Raw genomic sequence first — 22,299 nt, forward strand, 5'->3', positions numbered from 1 at the left:
CCCTCACACCAAATTCATTTTGGATTTCAAAAAGAATGGAATAAAATGCCCAGAAATGAAGGGAATTCAAACCGCCTGGATGGTTTCGGGAAGAGCAATGAGTGAAACAGCATCCTGCACTGTTTCATTTTATTGCAAATCCCATGACAAATCATGTCACCTTGACAGACCAATATCTAAGGCCCTGAGCTGGAGCAGCCACGAGACCCATGCATCACTTTGATGAAAAGCTACACAAAGGGAATCTGTGAATCAGTTTTTTATTTATTTTTAAATAGTTTAATCCATCATCATACTGTGGTGGCAAGAAGTAAAGACTCCACCTTAGCCATCCCCAAAAGTGTGGAGATGTCTGGGCTAATGCTCCAAACGGCCTTGGACTCCATCACTGACAAAAGGTCCACAGAAAAACAACTGTATGTGGTAGTACCTGTAATATTTATCTGAAAAAGGAGACTATTTTGAATCTATTTTGCTTTATCTGCTACCTGAAGCAGGTAGAGTTAAGTGACATTTCATTGCCACAGTAAAATCACATCGCATGCAGAAAGGAGTATGGCAGCACACACTCATGGCATCGCCCGTGGGACGTGGAGCCGCTGGGTCCTCCCTGCTCCTTCCCACAGCGTGGTCAGGGTGACAGGGTGGCCTTCAGAGGGGACCATGTCTCACTGGTGACCACCAGGTGGCAATCACGACACAGAAACGCACCCCCTCCCCATGGGGACCTCCAAGGGACTGCCAGGTTTCCCCCTGTGCAGGTGACCACCCTGGGTGGCCGGTGTCGTGGAAGCCCTTGGCTAGGCCAACCCACTGCTCCAGCCACACACAGACACCACGAAGACCAAAACAGACTGGGAACTGGAAACACAGCTCAAGCTCCCAAGTTCCCAAGGGAAAAGGAAAGCGAGGCAGGTGCATGACCAGCCTGCGGGAGTTCAGCTGCAGGATGGAAAGTACCTGAAAACACCCAAGACATCCAGGAGAAATTACTGCCAACTTCAGAGGAAGTTTTCCTTGTTGCACTGCCAGTAGACTTCCATGGCACAGCATGAAGATCTACCGGCTCCTTAGTCCAGACACCTTCAAAACCATGGTGGTGCTGCCAAAGGCATAACATGAAGTCTGTGGGCAGAACTAAGGGGCGCATTGTCACAGCACGGACTGTCCCCAGAGCTACAAGTGGCTCATCCTCTCGATTCCCCTAGTGCGGGCAGTGGGGACTAGGAGCATTTGAACCCAAACAGCATGACACTGCTACAAGGGGCAACAAGAACAGGAAGGAAAACTCCTTTGACTGCCTGCTCAGGAACCATTATATTAATGGCCCATTCTATCAAACGAGCCACAACAACTTTGCAAAATTGGCTGTGCCTGTATCAGAGAAGAAGAAACAGGCCCAGGAGGATGTGGTGACAGCTCTCCGGTCAACAAAAGTGAGGCTGGGGCTTCAGCTTCCTTACCTAGTCACCGGGCCATGAAAGTTCAGAAAACCAAGCATGCAAAGAGCTGCTGGTCACCTGCTCACTTCTCCTTTGGGTGGGCTGTGACTTGCAAGACAGCCAGCTTATAAACGAGCTCAAAAAACAAACATGGACTTTTGGGACCTTCAAGAGGTTTCCTTGTATTGCAGTGTCTAAACATGCACATATTTACAGCTTAAAAAAAAACAAAACGGGTCACCAAGGTTTTATGCTCCCATCTCGACAAGGCACTTACTGGAGTACAACTGAGTCCCAGAGGAAACGACTATGTATGAAGACAATCATGGAAGTTTTCTTTCCTGACAACACCCTTTACATCTTGGAAACTACCAAAACATCCAGATGAGAATATACAATGCTGTCAGAAGCTCAAAATAAAGAAACACGTTAGCCAAAGAAAAAAGACATTAGCCCAACCTCCTAATTTCCCCTGTTTCTGCTAGAAAGGGGGGGTGTTCATGACAAGATGCCAAGCAGTACAATCACCCTCCAGTCTTCTCTCTGTTGGAGTCAAAGACGACAAAAAACCTCTGCCAACATGAAACTTAGTCACAGTGAAGTTCACAGCACAGCCAGCCCCGAGTTAAGTGGGGCTCAAAGGGAGGCCACTTCAGTTCACGCACAGCAGTTTAGCTAGGAAATACGGAGTGACCTAACCGCTCATGTGGCTCTCAAGAAGCACATGTGAAACTTGCTATTACTGGGCACACAAAGCAGCCACAGATGATAACGAACTTAAAAAACAAAACAAAAACAACCCTCAGGGAAACAGGGACTTCAGTTTAGTTTACTTTTACTCTTAGGGCTGATAGGTCTCTGCCAACACAGTTAATTTAAAAAAAAAAAAAAAAAAAAAGCTTTATGTAAGTTTAAAGTTTTACCAGAAGTTTGAGTTGAGGACTAAACACTACTGTGCTGACACAGTACATCATCTGTGCTACTCCATCACAACAGTTTTGCAAGGGGAAGAGAAAGCGGCTTTATGCCCAACTCCCAACTCCCACTACTGTACATATTCCAGATTACATCCAGATCTCAATCACCTTTAAAATTTGGCCACAGCATTGCCACAGGTCAGAGCTAACTACTCTGGATCACCAACTAAATCAGGACTACTCAGTTTTTTCCAAGATAACTGAAAAGATTTATTAATGTCCACCATTACTTATTGAGGCCCTCTCAATAGGAAACAGTGTGGCTGCTCCAGGTGGGTGCTTGGCACACAGCAGCTGTTCCCAAGAAAGAGGAAAAAATGTTGAGGACTACAAGGTCTTCATGAAGGAAAGACAAAATGAACTTGCAGTCTGGATCCAGCTCAGCACAGGCTATTTGAGTAACCTGGCTTAAAATCTCCTCCTTCACAGCAGTGCCTGTGTTTTGAACTCTTGACAGCAATGGCTTTACAGTGCCTCCTAAAAAGCACAGAGTGCTTTAGGAGCAGATAAAATTCTTGATTTCTAACATCGTTCCTTGAAGCAATGCAAATTTAAATACCACAAAATTTGTGACTTTGCTATTTAATAGCAAAGGCTTGAAAACCAGATGAGCCTCGCTGCTACTGACCTTCTTCCTCTGGCAGTGACGTGCCTATACACTTTGTACTCTTCTTATATAAAGCATGAAAAACTGAAAGGATGCCAGCACCCTACAATGCTTGTGCTGGTCAGGCTAAGTACCTGTGTGTGCTCCCTTTAGTCTGCAAGCTCTCTGAGTAAAGACCATACAACTCATTAATGCTGTGATGTGCCAACACACTGAAGCAAGCGCTGAAAGAAGTTAACGTTACATAGCCATGAGACATAACTAGAAACAAGCTATCCTTAGCCTCATCTGAGCTCCTCCACTAACTACAAGAGACACACAATACAAGTATCTTGTTAACAGATTCATGTCTCTATTGTATGCAAACTAAGTGAGACCAAGAACTCCAAGACTGGAAATCTCATTTATGTCTACTTCCAACGGCAGTGACATACCCTGTTGCGAAGTTGCTGTCTTCTTTCCAGTCCACTATCCGGCAGATGAAGAGCATATTTGAATAGTCCTCAGGTCTGGCCACAAAGTCTGAAGGGCAATCAGCTAAAGACACGTAGGCCCTGGGCACTCTGTGGTCCACAGGTGAGAACATGGCACACTTCCTGAAGAGTTCACTATTCTTATCTGCCAGAAGCTTGATGAAGCCTGTAGCTGCTCGTGAATGCTTCTTTTCCAAAATATAGACCACCTGGAAGAGACAAAGCTTTCTACAGTTAGTACATTCAGAGAAACTTACTTTCTGCAGCACAATAGGGATGCACAGAGCCTCAGCAGCATAGCTGGAAAAAAATCACATGGCCTATATCCTATATTTCACTGTCTGTGTGTATGTGCGTGCATGCATTTTTTTAATTGAGCCCCTATTTACAATGTATTTTCCTTGCTATCTTGCTCATGGCTATAGAAGAGCTAAGTGCCTTCCAAGTGCTAGCTCTCCACAGCAATTTTCTTGATTACAGAACAAAACCAGACACGAAGCAGATGCTTCCAAATGCAGGGAATTAGCCACAACATACAAGCAACTCCTGTAAAATCTTTCATTTGTATCCTCGGCCTGTGATTTCAACATTCAGTGCAGAACAGGCCAGTCCAAAAACGGTGCCTCTGGCGGATCCAATGCTAACCACAGGAAAGGATGTGCTGTGGGGAATTTGGCAGTTCTCTCCTCTGTGCTTTCTGAAGTTAGGGGTTATTTTACCTTTATACAAGACGGCTTTGAAAAGAATAATAAATTACAATATCATTAAATAATTGTTCCAGAGAGGTGTTCATCCAGGCTATATTTTTGTAGACCATAATAAATCACTGGATAACAGAAATATTATAGCTGATTTCCTAAACTTATACAGATGAGTCCTTCCAGAAGGTTTCAGGAGCTGCACCTCTGTGCAATTCTGAGCACTGGAATTGCCACGCTGGATGAGACCAGCGGGCAGCCCAGCCCAGAACAGGGACCGGAATGAGAGGCTGCAAAGGAAAGCACAAGACGTGGAAAAGACCTGACCCAACCTGACCCAGTAGTCTTTTTCTGGTCTCTTAACATTCAAAGATTGGCTCAAATCTTGAACCAACAGCACTAACAGCCTTTCCAAAGTCTGTAAGAATTAGTTCTGACAACTCTGGATATCCTGACACTCATATTAGTATCCAATTTTTTTTTTCCTGAATCTTGCTAAGTAATTTTGCCTAACAAACAAAGGGAATTTATACTAGCATAATCAGTAAAAATAGCAAGACACTTGAGTTTTATCAGATTGGACAATTACTCTCTTTGAAACAGGGAATGTGATTCAAAGATCAACAAATGGAGGCTACAGGGAGGCCAGTGCTGGTCTCCTTCTGCCTTTGGGAGCACACACATATGCTCGCCACTCCCCACGGAGTTACCTTAGCTGTCCTTTGAAGAAACTTATCCGGGAGGAGCCTGGGATCATTCACCTTGGGTGCATCATCTTGTTTTGTTTTGTGCACAGCACCGATCCCAACAGCCTTCACTGCATCAAATTAGAAACACAACAGTTACTGTAGCACATTTCCATCCTACATTTATATTGGACTTTTTCTTTAAATTACAATACAAGGTGCATGCACTAGACTTATCCGAAAGGAGAAAGATCTTAAGTGCTTGAATAACTAAGGATTAAGCAGTTATAAATCCAGACTAGAAAAGAAAGCATATATATGCTCACTTACCATGCAGATCTGCTGAAAAACAAGATTCAAAACAAACTTCACAAACACAATATATCAGCCATAATAAAGAAAATGGTGGAAAAAACGTTCTATTTCTTAAATACTAAGAACTGTATTAATTTCCTGGCATTTCTTAGTTGGAGTCATTAACATTATATAAATAGTCCTTTAAGTACATACATTCATTTAATATTTAATTTCCTTAACAAATGTTATGCAAGGTTATAAAGTGCATGTTTATCTTAGAAGCTGAAGCCACATCTACGGAGCTGCCCCTCTGCAGCTGGGGAACAGGATTATTAAAAAGTCTTACGAAAGCAATTGCTGTGTATGATAAACAGCCACACTCCTTCCCCCCGAAACTCCTTCAACAGATACCAAGAGTATTTAAATCAACTGTCAACTAAATTGTGGCTCACAATTTTCACAATGAGAGTGTCTGTTACAGGCGGCTGGCACACCGAATGCTTTCTGTATTTCCAAACAGCCAGCACAATCTTTGCCATGGAGAAGGCTGCCCCGTGTGAGCCAAATGACTTCTGAGAGCCCACGTTTGTTACTGGTCTGACAGTGGTTTTAGGATGTGCTCTTCTCTGGAGAGCTTCTGGAGGATGGCTGCCATTTTCCACTTGTGCGCACCGCATCTGCCTCGAGCACACACATGTGCTAAAATCAGGCCCTGAGCGTTCAGAAGAAGCTTGCTTTCTTGAAAAGTGGCACCAGTGCCACTTTCAAGTGCAAGTTTCAAGGGACGTAGCTGTCATTGCTTCCCTTAGAAGCCGCGAGATAAAGTAAGCTTCCGCTGAAGACCGTGTACCACACGCACGCCAGAAGGCCTCGGGGAGAGCAGCGGTGACACCCAGACCCGGGCCCCCAGATGACGCCCATCTGTCCCGCGGGGACCCTGGCGGGGAGCTGCCGGTGACATGACGGATGAAGGCCGCGCGGCTCCGGGAGGGGAAGGAGCAGCTGCCGGCAGCAACGGGGGCCTGTGTGGAGCGGGGGGCGGCAGCCAGCCCTGAGGGGGACGGCTGCGGAGCCCCCTCACGAGGGCACGCTCGCAGATGGTTCTGCCGTCACGGACGGCCTGGATTGCCTTCGGGCAACGCTACACCAGCAGTCGGTTGACAGTGACAGCTACCGCACTAATGACAAACTCCGGTTCTCATATGCTGCTAATTACCCCCAGCCTTGCCTTCGGATGTGAAGCTCCTCAGACTTGGGCTCTCCTCTGAGATCATCATTTTATGAAGTATCTGAGTGACTCTGTTTAGATTTATTTGATCTTTACTGTCTTTCCAGCAAGGATGAGAAGAGAGCAGGCAGATATTTCAGCGGTTTAAAAATAAAAATCTACTTTCCCAAAAAGCAAGAAGCAGTAATAGCAGCAAACCCCTTTCTCTCGCACTCTTCTTGCTGGAATGAACTCAGGTTTGCCAAAACGGGGGTTACTAAGGGATAAATCCCCCACAGAGTTTCACGGTGACAAACAAGTCGGAAATAAAATTGTTTGGATAATTACAAAGTTTAAAAAGTGGATATATCCAAGTTACACACCTCATTGCTTACCTCCTCTAAGATCACGGTCAGCTAGAGGTTGTACCAGGAAATCGGTTAGTAAAAAATAAGAGCAAGGAGCCGTTCTGTTTTCTTAAAAATTTTCAAGCCATCAGTTAATAGTCAAGGGTTTATGGTGTGCCAGCCATAAAGAGAGCTCGGACAAAGAACGGGACGATCTGAGACAAAGAAACATTGGCAGGCACAGGGGGCAATGAGAGCTTGGTAGCCTTCCAAAGGCCGGGCACGCAGACACACCTGACACAAGCCCAGGGCTTTACTGGAATAAACTGCCCCACTGCACGGCACATACTGGTTGGAAGAGCAACCAGATCTAAACGTGTCTGGAAAAAGCAAGACTTGCACTCACTGCTTTCCCAGCCCAGCAGAATGACAGCACCGTCTCGAGGCACAACAGACAAGAATGAGAAAAGCACCATGCTCGAGGAACACGGCCCTATTAACACTGACTTCTTTCCGCTTCTCTTTCCAATTCCCATCTCTCCAGAAAGTTGCTTGCATTTTTTCACAGAAGCAGTCAAAAAAGGAGCCAGCAGCTGCGTCCTTGGGAGGTATCACATACACGCATACAAAAGCGCAGAACCACCAGGAGGGGCTGTCGCTGGGAGCACAGCAAATGGGTCACCAGTGTGTCTTTCACCCGGGACAAAGAACAGGCAGGACTGCAGCATTTCACCCCGCTGGGGTGAAGCTGAGCTCCATGTGAACTCAGGACAGGTACCAGAAGGCATCTGAAGTCTCGCTGTGACACATGGTAGAGCTTGCCTTTTTCGTCACAGCCAAAATCAACCATGGGCCTTTGGCTGGCTGGAGAATACCTTCTTCCTCAGGGGTCTCTCCAATTTCAGCATCCCTCCCAAAAATTCCTGGAGTTTCTACTAACTCCATCAGACAGAGGCTGGGATCTACAACTATACCATCAACAGAAAGAAAGTAAATCCCAGCTATCTACTTATACCTACCCATCTTTCTGCATCAACTTTAGTATCTAAAAGGTCATCACATGCATTTACTGGCGGGCAATGCTCCTGAAACTAGGGACAGGAAAGCAGACACCCAAGGAACTCTAATTCTGGGGCCAAGAGAGGTGGACTTTTCCCATAGCTCGTAGCTGCTCTTTTTGAAGTCAAAATTCTGCTGGTACCAGGGCTGCATCTAATGCTCAGAGGTCTCCGTTAGCAGTGAGGGCTCCCCCTGTGACAAACCCCTCTGCTCAGGGATATCCACAAAGGCCTCCTGACTTAGTTGTGAAGTTACTGCATGGAGACTTGTGTCTCAACTGAAGTATCATGACAGAGAAGCTGCCACAAGTCTGTCACCTGAGTCCCCTAAATACAGTCTGACAGTGCCTCTCCTTCGCTGCACATCCGCCTGCTCCTCAACGAAGCTGGAATTTGATGCGTGGGTGGGCGCAGAGTCGAGGTGGCAGGGCCCCTGCAGATGCCGGTGGTCTAGAAGATCTGAGCTGTGAGACACAAACATCTCCCACAACGGGCAGAGCCACGCAGGCAATCCTGAAGGAGAGCTAACTTGAGAGAGGAGCAGGGTTTTGAGCAGGGGAGGTGGGAAGAAACTCCTTGCATTACGCCAAACTAAAAATGAATTATTCTGACCCCTTTACCGTAGTGGTTATCCAATGACCATTCAATATTTCCACCCTGGGCAAAGACATGTTTTCTGAGAAAGATTTACTATGTTAGCTTGGGCAATACTTCATAAGCTTATCTTACAGTGAAAACACTTCAGCAACTAGGATCCAGTGAAACTGCATTATAATCTCAGTGTTTTCCTTTCAGCAATTATCTGACAAACCAAAACTGTAATAGTCTTACTTTAAAAAAAAAATTAGGCACTAGATACAAAAAGCAACTCAAATTAGTTATGTTATTACCAACAAAGCAGATCCAGAACATTGTGGAATTTGCCTCCCTCTGTAAGAGATCAGTTGAGGCAGCTTCAACACACAGTTACATTTTCTGACAGGCATTCCTAGTCAAACTTTTTTTTCTAAGGCCCCCCAAATTTCCTTTTACAATTAAATTACCATGACATTAAAAGGTGACCAAAAGTCAAACTAGAATTCTGATTACTTGTGACAGATCCAAAAGTATTTTCACTAGGTTTGCATTGGTCACTGTGGAAATCTGCAATTCTGTCCAAAAAGAATATAATTAAAGATGCAATATCCACTTGAAAATGAAAATATATCTAAGTTTCAGATCTCAAAAACAACTCACTGGAAAAAAATCTTCTCTCCCTGGATGGAAAGAAACAATTAAAAAAAAAAGTTCAAAGTTTGCTACTTCAGCTAGAAGAAAAATCTACTTGAGAAGTTAGTTGGCTTACTCTACATGGGCATTTCTGAAAAAAAAAATCAGGCGATGTTAGCAGTATGAAGCTTTTAAAAAAAAGAAAATGCTACTTTTCAGTTTAGTGCTCAAGTACCAGAACATCTGTAAACCTTTGAAGAGCAAAGCTTATTCCTAACCAAGCAACAACACCTAGGTTGTCTGTTTCAATAAGCAGTTTTCAGCAGATTATGTTTTAGTACCAAACACATGGAAACCGATGTAAAACAATTCAACTGATTAGAAATACCATCTCAAGGGTTGTGTGTCACACTCAACAGGATGCATTTTTGGAACTTCTGTCTATACCAACACAGGAAACGTACAGAAATGAAAACTCCCTTAAACCAAAAAGCAACACATTCAAACGCACGCACACGTTTACCCCATACGTGCGCATAGCTATTGTGGCATGATCTTCATTTCAGGGATAACAAGAATGAAACATGTTGCTGCTGAAGGTGGTACATGGGCTCTTCACATTCTGTCACTGATTATTTATTGGTACAGAACAGGTTTTTCCTCCAGAACGCAAAATTGCTGGTACTAACCAATGGTTCACATCCGTACTCAGTTTCCCCCTTCACCAAGTAAACCAAAATGTAATTTTCTGAGAGACAAAAGAATCTGGTTTCTTAAAAACACATGTCCCTAGTCAGATGATTTCAGCTCCTATAACGTTATTTTGGTACCTATACAGGTATAAGCTCTGAGCTCCTCCTGATCTTGGGAGATTTCTCCTGCATGGAGCCTGCAGCCCACGGGTACGAGAGCTCTCTCAAGTCTCACCCAGCAGACCACAAAGCCTCTTTGCCCTCTCAGCCACCCACTGCCACAACACCTCAGGGGATCCCCCTTCTCTGAGGCTGCTTCCCTTCTGCACAATTTGAATTTAAATTCAAAAGTAACAACGGGTTCAAAAGTTGAGTGGGACAGCCAGCGTTATCGCATAAGCCACGTGTACTTTAGGTGACAAGGTGCCCTCTTCAGCTGTACCTCCTCTGTTTGAGGCTAGAGGTGTGCTCAGCGTTAGCAGCTCAGCAGGAACAGCACCAGCCCAACACCGTTCGACCTGAAACCCTGTTACTACTTGGGCAGCAAAAGGGCCGTTTCACTTGGCACCCGACACTATCCAGAACTAGAACTTGCTTTAAATAGGCTGGGAAAATACCACACAAGAAGCGGTATCCTGTGAGCATTACACACACAGAGCTTTCCACCTGTGCTGGAGGGAGCACAGTTGACTGTGACATGCCTGGTAAGCCAACAGCTTTGGAATTCGACAAGTGCAGCCTGTCCAAAATCAGCCTAGCAGCTCCCGTGTGCAATGCAAGAAGGCTCCGCAGGTACAAAAGCAGAGCAGCTCCAAACCACGCGGCACCGCCGAGCAGTCTCATCACTGCGTGACAAAGGAACACAAGTAACTTCTCGGAGATGTTTGTTTCAAATAAGACGACTCACCCCGCCACAGCTGTTCATGTCTAAACACCTGAACTCACACATCTGCATGCCCAATGGCTCACTGAAGACAAGGACCGGGAGGCTCAGATGATTAGCAGGAAGATTTTTGAAGATGCACAGATGGGAGGAAACCCTCAGAGAGGGAAAGGAAGGGCACAATAACAAATGTGTACAGCGAAAACACGAGCATCTGCAATAACACAGAGCAAAGGCAATGTGAAGAGGTGAGTGTAGCTGGCTTCCTTACACATGCGATGCAGCCAAGCGTGTAACTCTTTACTTGTATTTAGCCACCTCCACAAGGGAGGACGGGGGAGATGGCAGAACGATGAGACAGAATTATCACTGTTCCTTAGAACCCTCCAAGCCTGACCAACAAAGACAGCATCATTTTGGGAAGCTGCCACCTACCCCAACAGATCAAATCGTATCTGTCTCAGCAGCCATGAAACATTCCTATAACCACAGCACTGCTATTCAGACCTCTGACCCTCTTCCATCCTCGAGAAGCTGCCAGTCAACACGGGGGCTGAAAGCTTTATTGCAACAGAAATAAATATCCAAAAAATCAGGTAGTGTTGCAGTCTACATAAATGCAGTTTTGTTATATTATTAAAAGTAAAATTAAAATGTTACAAAAACATTTCCATTAACCGTTTTGCCTACTTAATGTTCTTCCTTCCTGCATGTGCATTTGTTCCTAAAGTGTGTGTGTCCAATTTTACTATTGCATGGAAAATATGTTAGCTGAATGAATCCTGATCTGATTCATCCTGGAAATCTTGCTGCTAACAATGACCATACTCTAATATGTTTATCTTCACACCCACCATTCATTCTCAGTATCATGCCCTCTCACTTTACTTGACCTAAACTTGTAACTCAAAGGAGAAACACAGGTGAATTCAGGAACATATGGTAATATGCTGAACTTAATCTAATTCAGCTTACGCAATTGCATAAGTGTTGTGGTTTTGTGTTTTTTTTTTTTTTTTTTTTCCTTGCTTAAGAAGTCATTTGGGGGTCAAGATAACTTACTAGGAAAGAACAGCATAAGAAGCTTTCACAACATTAACTTCCATTGCAGGCTTCAGCTGTGCAACAAAAGAATAACTGAGGCTTAGTCAGCCTGTATCATTTAATCAATGCTACCATAAAGCCCAATTTGTTCAACACCAATTGAACACTTTTCTGAAGCTGTACTGTTTATTCTTCAAGAAATCTATGCTCTCATTTACAAAAAGTTATAGATCCAGAGACCCACAAACGTGAACTTAGGATAAATGAATACAGAGCTGTCTTGAGCAGCTGAAACAGCTCCAGCTTCTCTGCTGGTTTTCCAGGCTTCAGCAGAGTGAAACTGATCTGATTTTTGACAGTTCCACCTCAAGGATTTCTATTAAAAGCCGTGTAACTGAGAAGATTTCCTGGTGAGCTTTCACTCTGCTGTGGCCTAGAAATGTTGAGAGCTATGCAGTGGAGACGATCCGTCTCCAGAAAGCTGCAGGCTAGGAAAGAAGCATGAAGTCTCCTCAAGAGCACTCAGAGTAAACAGGAGCCTCTGAAGAGGAGAGAGAACATTTATTCCTTCTAGCAGCCAGTGAGGTTGGGAGGCTCCACATTTGTCATAGAATTCATGGCAGCAAAACTGAAAGAAGGGGGACCCAACCAGAGTGACGGGACAAGCACGCTGTCCAGATTCTCGTCACCATCATCCTGTCCTTACCATCAGACTTGGCCAACTAGAGAAAGAAACAGTAATATCACCTAAACTCCTACACCAACAGGAGACAGCATTAACTGCACAAAGGCTCCAGGTTGCAAGAGGAAGGCACAATTTTAGGTTATCACGTCTGACCTTACCAAGCTTACCAGTGACTGATCGGTCACATTTGTCTTGAAAAGGGACTGACCAGAGCTCACCTGGCCAGTGCTGAACACGCAGGGAGACAGGACTGGGCCGTGCAGCAGCTACAACCCAAATTCTGTTGACCCTACTTATTAACCACCAGCTACTTGATTCAATTTTCCATCGCGCAATTGGTCGAGTCAGCTGTCAGTTTACTCTGCCCGTAAATGAGCTATTTCTATTCAAGCTTCATTACGTCAAGGCAGGGAGCAAGCCTCGGACATTCACACGTTCAAGCCCTGATTTGCAGAAGTGTAGCTGCAAGGGGAAATCCTGAACAAACACAGCTCTCTGATTGCTGCCAGGGCAGCCAGTCCCCCAACCTGATTACTTCTGCGAGCCACCCCGTGGGAAGCAGGATATTCTGCGTATCTGGTAAAGTAAGATCTCTCATGAGAAGAGCTGAAAAAAAAGCTAAGCAAACTAGTTTGACAAAGATAGCTTTTGGCACAGTGACACAGTTTTACAAACTTTTATTTGAATATCCTTTCACAAAGAAAGGCTGAAGCGCTTTTATGAGCCCAGCTGCCACTCTCCAGAGTACGAGTAGTTGCTACCGTTCAATTGCTGATTTTTCTTTATCAGAGTGAACCGATTCCAATATTTAACAAGAGACAGCTCACATTTGTACGAAACTCATGTGACACAGGTCTGTATAGGGATACACCGTCGTAAAGTATTCTGTACAGAACATCTTGCACTTTTCCTGGGCTGGGAGGATACAGAAAAGTTTCTATTTTTTATTACGTATTGACATGCAGCATAAGGAAAATCCTTTTACAGCGGTGAAAAGTCATAGAAATAACCTATCATTTAGCACCGGGCTGGAATAAAAGTTACACTACCTCTGTTCCAGTAGGGAATGAGAATGACGATTAAGGAAAAGAATTACAGATCTGGCAAAGGCTGTGCCCACTGGTGGATGACTTCTTCGGATAGCAGCGACACAGAACAAGCTGAGGTCTCAGGATAAAACACAGAGGACTCGCATGTCATGAGATACCGAGCACCACGGAGAATTAATGTTTTCTCTGTACACAACATTGTTCAGACTCGTGCCAGGATATTATGCCTTGCTCTTTGCCTGCATTTCAAGAGGACACAGGAACTCCAGAGAGGGTTTAAAGGACACTAGTGAGCGAGCTGAGAAACCTTCTTCAGATTTGACACTCAGGGTGCTCATTCTTGCTGTCTTTGTGAGGAAAGAACAAAGAGAACTTTTTTTTTCAGCATGTAAAAGTATTAATGCTGTGGAAATACAGTTGAAATTGTAATGTGCTAGAGGAAAGGGATTTCCATCTTTGCTAAAAAAGACCTACATCCAACGACCAGAACTTAACATTAAGAAAATCTAACTTTGGAACAAAGTAATATTGCTTTTTGTGTGGAACAGCTTGCAGGAGAGGAAAAGGGCTCATCACTTCCCCGATCAGAGACCTTCCTGAAGATAATCTTTAACCCAACTTCTCAGCAAGAAAGGTTCAGAAAAGCAGAGCGAACTAGTTTGACCAGGACAGTTTCTGGCACAGCGACACCGGTTATGAACTTTTATTTAAAGATCCTTGAGCAAGGCAATGCCGAGACACTTTTACGAGCATGAGAACATTCAGAAATTAGGCAGGCTGACAGGCTGAATGCGATCATCTCTTCAGCCCTGCGGACTTCCCTATTGTTCATCCCATCCCTTCTTGGGTCTTCGGGTGGGAAGGGCAGCAAGCCTGGCTCTCAGACCTGCAGCACTCCAGGGAGGCAGACCCAACGCCCGGGTCTCAGCCTGCAGCACCATGCCTAACCCTTCCTACCAGCTTGGTGCAAGTCCCAAGGAAGCGCAGTAAGCCCCAAGCGCGACACCTTCAAGGAATTCAGCCCACTCAGACCTGGGCCACAATCAATGCACACAAAGCTTCATGCTTCAGAGCTTCTGACAGCAAGGGCCAAGCTGAAATTCTTTGCCCCAGTGTGTAATTAGAGATGGTAATTAGAGATGGACGGGGGACTGAGCTCTGAAGAAGAGCAGAGCCACAGTGAGGGATGGGACCCAAGCCAGCGTAGAAAAGATATCAAAACCAGATCGCGCTCCCAGCATGACCCAGAGTGCTCTGATCTGAATGACTCGTCTACTTCTATTCTTCATGGTTCATTCTGATTAGCAGCAGCGGAGTAAGTGAGCCAACAGAGATGTTGTGTAATTCTACTCTGCCGTCAGAAAGGAAGAAAGCTGTCTTAAACTGAGAGGCAGCAATCTGCAGAGCTTGTGTGTGTGCACAGAGAGCTCGGCAATGACTGGTAATGCGCAGAGCTACTTTGGCTTTGTCATTTCCCACCAGACCTTCCCCCTCTCCCCGCCCCAAGTGATTAAAATTTACTTTTTAAGTGATTAAAATTTACTTTTTAATGTATTAAGGTAGTTATGGTTATATTTCACTTCTAGAAATCTGTGGTTTTCTTTGGTTTGAATTTTTTGTTTATTTTTTTATTTACATGTAAGTCCCATAGATATATGGGACTTTTTATGTATGTATATACATAAATATATACACACATACATAGAAAAAGTACACATGAGAACACAGTGGAATATTTCTTGATTTTATTAAACACAGTATCTTTGATGGCATCTTTGTTCAGCTTGAAGCCTTCCAACTTCCCTGTGTTAGGGGAAAAGAGGAAAGCCCGCAAGTGTTTGTTTCAAAGTTGCACTGGCCACAAATTATTTCTCCTGCTCCCTTCCTCACGTAAGACCACGCAGTGACTGTGTAATAAAACCTCCAATGTAATAAATCCTCCAATGCAACGTTCTCACAGAAAGTAAATAAAGCACCGGTTTTGGTGGGTCAGCAAGAAATTCCCCCACTGTAGGATCTCATCTCCCATCCACCTCTGTTTTGCTGCGGCAGCTGTTTCCAGCAGAAGGGATGTAACGTAAAGGCTCTCAGACATTTAGCTTGAAACAAGCACAGCGGGCAGCAGCAGCCAAGCAGTGCTGCCAGCAGAGGCCCACGTCATGCAGGGAAGGCCACTTCCACCCGCTGCAAAGCACTCTGCCTTCTGATGCCCATGTCCTGTTCCAGTGGATGCCCTAGGAAGTGCAGCGGGTATTATCCCCTGAGGCTGAATTCCGCCTTGAAAAAGTGCACGTTTGGTCCTTTCAAAAAGCATTTTGAACCACACCTGGCTGTCCTGAGGGCAGAATTTGGCAGGATCTCTTCTTTTTTCATGACAGTTATCACTGATGCTAGAACAACTATTGCTGTTTTCCAGGCAAGTCTTAAAATCTGGATAAGCGATGATATGAGAAATCGTATGAAAGACAGGAAACAAGCCAAAGCAATCATCAGCTGCTCAAAAACACCTTAAGAAAATGCAGCATCATAAACTTTATATGTGTAAAGAAAGGAGGGCATTAAGCAGCAGAGCAAGAAGAAACTGGAGAAAAATCCATGTGAATTGCATAGCCAAGGAAGCTGAAGTAGCTATTAAAAGAGTCGATAGCAAAATACAGATTCAGCAGAAATCTAACTGGCACAATCGCACCAGCCACAAGGCCTGTTCGGGATGAACAAGGAAAGGCCTTGGAAATAAAAGAAAACAGTTGGCTAACGCAACTGCAATGGAGAAATAAGTTGGATTTCCACCATGCAGACAGCAAGCTGGTCTAACATTTGCCATACAAGTATTCTCCAAAGACAGAACTAAATGGCAAAAACCACTCAGATGGCACAGATTTTAAGAGATGATTTGAGAGCCTCCAACACAGGTCACTCCAGAGCATCTTGAGGAACTGATACACCAAGAGAAGTAACTCCCATCAAGCCTTTACACCACAGCACAGTTATACAGATCTGTATTTACTTTAAATGCTGGTGTCAAACTAGACTGTATTTCTGACTTTTAATTTGCTATTGCTATGAGAAGCAAAAACCAGAGGTGCTACAGACACGTGACTCAGTAGCACATTAGGAGATTTAGAATTGCCGAGCCAAAGCAGCAGCTTGACAGCGTGCAGCTATAACGTGGTGTCCAAGACTGAAAAAAAAAGATGGGGTTAATTACTAGCTACATAAAACATCTGTGGGCAATACAACTAGCTCCCAACACAAGCCTTGCACTGGAAAGTAACGGAACAAGATGGAAGTTGGTTCATGTACCTTGGCAGTAACTCAAAGACAGTGGAGGTACCAGAAGGAAATAGCATCGTGAACTGGTGAGGTGGCGAATCCATTCATGAACTGAAACCAACGTTTTGTCATAAAAGCTACAACACTTCTACACAAGTGTTATTTCCATTTTTATTAACAGATGGGTGTGAAAAATGGAAATCTACCAACAGTATAGGCAGAGGTCTGTACATCCTCAAAAGCAATCCCTCAGGAAAATACGAGCTATTAAATAGAGCAGCTTTACAACCACCACCACGATTCGTCAGAGACCAACAACTACTTATATCCTAAGTTACGGCTGTCTTTTCTGGATGACTGGGACATGCATCAGGAACGCACCAGGATATCTGTCCTGGCAAATCTTTCACCAGCAGCTGAAGGCACATGTTAAATGCTCCAATTGTCAGAATCTTTTCAACGCACAGTTCTTCAGGAGAGGAAATCTTAGGAGATTTAGTACCAGAAAGGACATGCGAAGAGCAGCATAGTATAGTCTGGAACAGGGGAGCCTATTTTATTTTGCCTTAAGCAACACTTGATGGTTTGGATGGAATTCAGATTCAGAATAAAATAGGTTTGCCTTCAAAACAGATCACATAATTGGCTTTAGGTTTTAAAGCAATTTTCTTTTTAAATGGACCAAATCTTTAAGTTGCTCATAACTCAACTGTTTGAAAACAGCAACAAACCTAACTGCCCCCAAGGAAATATATTCCTATCCCCAAACTGAGACGCAGAGATTGGCCAGCCAAGCTGAGATGAAGGAAACTGCTACAGCAGCATTTTGAAGAAAACAGCAACCAGCAGTCCCCAGACAGCCCTGAGAATTGCAAATCTAAAGGTGTGACTCCTGTTTCACAGATTTACTTCGCATCAATCAAAACTACATAAAACCCAGTCCTTAATATCCATTCAGAACTATGAAGGCAGTTTAGCAGAAAGGGATAGAAGCGATAAGGCATTAAGCTTTTATGCTTGTATTTTATATCTTGCAGCAAAGCAAGGCAACAAAGTAATACTTCGATGGTTTGCTCAAATAAAGGTTTAAATCAGCACTCTGATCTACTCACCCTTTTCACCAGTATCCAGGGAAAGTTTCTTAACGTCATCAGCCAACATATCCTGCAAGTGGTCTTGTCCATGCTCTGCCTCATTATCATCAAACTGAGCTTCTATAATGACATCCGGACTTTTAGCATCATCTTTTGCCGTCTCTCGAGGAACGCAAGTCCCCAGCATATCCTCAGGGACATCTGATTCACGCGTGGCTTCTGTTTCTTTGTCACTACCATCTGGCTTTATTACCTGAAGGAGCAAGGGATTAAAAAAAGAGGCAAGCTAAATCACTGGACTGAAGAATGAAAACATTATCTTTCTGTTTTCATCTGCATCCCCAAGGAGCTGACAATGAATTGTGGGTGGCTGGTGGCACACTTCAATTGCCATGTAATTAGCCACAGATATTGCACAATCAAAAGAAGTACCTCGCTAGGATAACGACGGGAACGGCATGGCTTTTGCAGTACCTCAACTGTGACAATAAATGTATCCAAAGCGTATCTAGAGCATAACCATACCGCTCCTGCCAAGCCTCTAATCAGCTCTCCAGAAGTTGGGAGTAAGCAGAGGGATGGAGGAGGATACACCACAGTTTAGCGAGCTGCCGAGGCCGTTGTTTGCTGCGATACACTGAGCCATCCTGGGGAGTCCTGAACTCAAGGAGTTCCAGTGAATGCCAAGACCATCTCAAAGCACATCTCTGGCCCCAACACTGTTAGGAATGGACTGAACAAGTTCAGACCAGAGAACACTGCGCCCTCTGACCCGAGGAGGAACCGGACTGGGGCAGCTTGTTAAGGCACCAACGTCTACGTTTATTTTAGGCTTCTGTTTGTTAAAGGCACACAGTTATTGCTGCTACCTACATAAACCTCCTAAATAAGTTACTGAGAAGTATGAAGTGGGTACTTAACCACCATTTCAGACAAGCACCTCTGACCATTGCTGCAGACTTGTCCCCGTTTTAGTGCAGCAATGGCATACGAGGAGGAGAAACCACGCACACAATCATGTCAAATGAAATCACACACAACCCCTGTCCAAGTAAAGCAGAGCACAGACCTGGATGGCATCCCTCTTCGCACGACAGACATGGGAACGGCTCCATCTCCAGCTATATCGATCCGAACAGTTCACACCTTGGACAAATACACTTTTACAAGCATCCTCCACACAACCACCAGCGAGTTGCAAGCACCCTTGAGGTCCTGGAACCTAGGTCCAGGTTTTAGTTTCTAAAGCAGTGCTTAAGTTTCCTTCAAGCTGCAGTACTTTAGTGTGATACACAGATCGGCATGGGTTAAGGCAGTAAGATCACCAGCTACTACAAAGAAGTGGGGTGACCCCCCCCCCTTCCAACGCCCTCCCGGCGACTGAGCTCCTCTCCAGCTGGTGCTGGCGTTCACTGCTCGAAATGCTCCCCTGTGGTCCCCAGCATCACTACCCCGGTGCGTGACCACAGCAACTCCCACCACCAGAAAGGCAAGCAAAAGGACCTTATAAAAAAATACAAGAAGAAATCCTTTCCTGTACTGCATTTTAAATGATTGGTGTAGACATTAGAAATAAGCATAAATAGCCGCGACAGGTCCTCGCTGAAGACAACCATTCCAAAGGAGGAAAAACACAATTCAAAAGGCTCCACAATTATTTTTTTTTAATAAGTAAAAAGCAAATATAACAAATCAGACCTGTACAGGCAAGAATTTCACAACTTTAAACATACGAAGCTACATCGATGGTTTCAAGCAGTACCCGTTTCTTTGTAATCTCTTCTCAATATGCAACAAAATCAATTTTAACACCGGGTTGAATTCAAGCCTTTAAAAAAGCCCTGAGATGACATTATTCTGAACTCTTGTTACCTTTTGTGACTCTGCTTTCCATCTTTTTCTTTTAATATGTATATAATTTGTTACCATAGCAGATTTTGATACATACAAACATTAAATTGTGAAAAAAAAAGGGGAAAAGTTTGGCAGACGGTGGGAAAATGGCCTATTATTAAAGCTGGCTACATTCGGTACGTAAAATACTGACACACGATGGTCTGGGCAAGAACAGTCTATTAGATTAGAGAGCTGACAAGGCTCCACACGCTAGTGACTCTGCCAGTGTGCCTATCCAAAAAGCAAACTAGTGTCAACAGTAACGCTTGGACCCTCCCATGGTCAGATATGGATGTATTCAGCTCTTAAATTTCAATTGCACCAGATGTGTGCAAGTGTGCAACTGCAGCAGGAGTTCATTTTCTCCAATCCCTTCAGGCTTTGCCTGATTTTTTTTCTTTTCAAGTCATTCTTTGGAAGTGTGGGATGTGTTTCTGGTGCTAAATCGCAAATCTTTCTATATCTAATGCAGCTAACAACATCAAATATATTTGAATGATAGGAAGCGCTTCTCCAAAGACTCAGCACTGAAAAGCTTACGCTTGAAGAGTTTATGTTGCATTAAAGAAGGCAGCAAATACTCATTTCTTTTTAAATGCCATACACTAAAATCAGCGTGCTGCCCCCAAGCTAGGATACACCCTGCTGCCACTAGCTAGCACGATACACCAGCTGGGACTACCTAAGCCCCCAGTCACACATTTCCTTACAGATTTGCAAATGGATTTTTAAGTAAAGTTTTCCAGAGTCCACAAAAACACAACCTCCACACAGAACAGAGACGCGAAATGTCCAGATGCTGTCAAGCATGGGTGATAGGATTTGTCTTTTTTCTCAAGGCCAAGACCGATCAGTTAGGCTGACCTCATCCATAACAGAGCAGGGGATTTCACCCAAAAATGCTTACATCACACCAGGAATCTAGGGAAGCTGTACATCACAGGACTGGAAAGCTGCATAAGACTTTACAAAATCAGGAGCTCAATGGATACAATTATTCCCGTTACGATGATCTCCTTGTTACTGGCCAACATGAGCTCACCACACAGATTCCAGAATGCAGGATGCTGCTGTATCTGAACAGCAGTGTATTGGATCATCAGATTAACCTTTTCTTACGCACAGCATTTTGGAAAACATAAACTTATGATATTGTACTCTATTTCTTCTCGTGCTATTGAAGCTCATACATGAAATAATGCATACAGACAGAATACATATATCAGAACTTAATCAGAAAAGCAGAACGCATCAAATACACAATTATGTAATTCTGTTACAGTCATGTGTGGTGCAGAGCACAGCTCTTTGCCAGTGCAGCTCGCTCTGCATGGATCTCCAAGGAGGGCATTCCCCATCGCTGCACACGTATGACGTGTGTGACCCTGCTATTGTGCAAACATCCCAGGGTGCGTGGTCAAAGCCCACTGAAGAACCTTACCTTCCTGACCCAGGAAGTCAAACGTCAGCCTCACGGTTATATTATTTTCATATGCTCCTTAATCAAAAAAATACCTCGTAAGAAGCATTTTCTTGAAAGTCAATTGCTTATTTGAATGTCTGATCCTCAAGATAGCGTCTGAATAAATTTTCTTCCAACTTTAAACAAACATCCATAGCTGAACAAGCATCAAGTTTCTGCCCCACAGTGATTGGTTTGTAAAGTCACAGCTGACTGAACACAAGATCTTTGAATGAAAATCCCATCTCAACCATAAAAGTAATAAAAAACAGCTAGTGGGCAAGTGCATGTGGCATGAATCTGCACAATCTGGACAGCGGAGTGATTAGCTCGCTGCACTCAGCCCAGCCTTGAAGTAGCCATCAAATGAACGATTGTCCTTACTTGGGAGGAATTTGTTCCAACAGAAAACTGAACCGGGAAGCCATGCATCTGAAAGCACTACGGGTTACCTTCAGAGCTACAGGAGAAACTGCTTTCTCTGCCAGAAGCAATCTTCTATCCGCCCTGTTAGCTCCAGGCTTTTCACAGACTTTCCACTTAAGCCTCCCATCCACTCTAGGACAAACCCCAGGCCTGTTTATTCTCAGATCAGGTATGGTTTTTCTGATGGTAACTGTTGCCATTGAGGAAGCAGCAACTCATACATGGCTTTCATCTCTATCAAACTACTGAACTTGACTAGGGACTTGCAATCTCCATCGAGCTGTTAACCCCCAGGCTTTTTCCAATAGATGTACCAAACCCCTAAAGTATATAACCCTGATCCCAACAGGCTTGCTTTTCTTCCTCACTCAGCTGTAATCCCTACAAGCCACATATGGATCCGCACTGACCAGGAGATGTGGGTGACTGCTAGACTAGACATGGCTGGACGTACACAGCTTGCAGGCTGAAAGCTTTCCACGTAGGGTCACTAGTTTCAACAGAGGCTCATGCAAAAAGCTCCCCTTCAGTGGTAGGGTCTTGCAGGTAAGGAAGTAGGAACATCTTCACTACAGGTATTTTGGATGCAGATTCAAAGAGTGAAATTTATCTCAAGGTGCTTGTATTAAAATGAGGGACTACGATACCGAGTTTTAGACATTTCCACTAGAGCACACTATTGTTGAGATTCTTCAGGTAAAACTTGCCCACCAAGCTCTGGGACATCACTGTTACTTGAAGCAGAGAACATCTTAAATTGTTCTTTAAACATTGTTCTTTAAAATTGTGTTCAA

The 22,299-nt window shown here is 44.2% G+C and overlaps 1 protein-coding gene across 3 annotated transcripts in view; it reads right to left on the reverse strand.

The window, feature by feature from the left end:
- The window catches only part of DIS3L2 (DIS3 like 3'-5' exoribonuclease 2), a 192,312-nt gene that overhangs the window by 112,665 nt on the left and 57,348 nt on the right, over window positions 1–22,299 (reverse strand). For all 3 annotated transcript variants that reach the window (XM_080603837.1, XM_080603838.1, XM_080603839.1), the window contains 3 exons: window positions 17,740–17,974; window positions 4,908–5,014; window positions 3,461–3,708 (listed from right to left, as the gene is read on the reverse strand). In XM_080603837.1, the coding sequence (XP_080459963.1) occupies window positions 3,461–3,708; window positions 4,908–5,014; window positions 17,740–17,974 (590 nt within the window). The remainder of the gene's footprint in view (window positions 1–3,460; window positions 3,709–4,907; window positions 5,015–17,739; window positions 17,975–22,299) is intronic.

This window comes from Anser brachyrhynchus, assembly GCF_964034855.1.
Source record: "Anser brachyrhynchus genome assembly, chromosome: 9".
In the NCBI taxonomy this organism is placed as follows: domain Eukaryota; kingdom Metazoa; phylum Chordata; class Aves; order Anseriformes; family Anatidae; genus Anser; species Anser brachyrhynchus.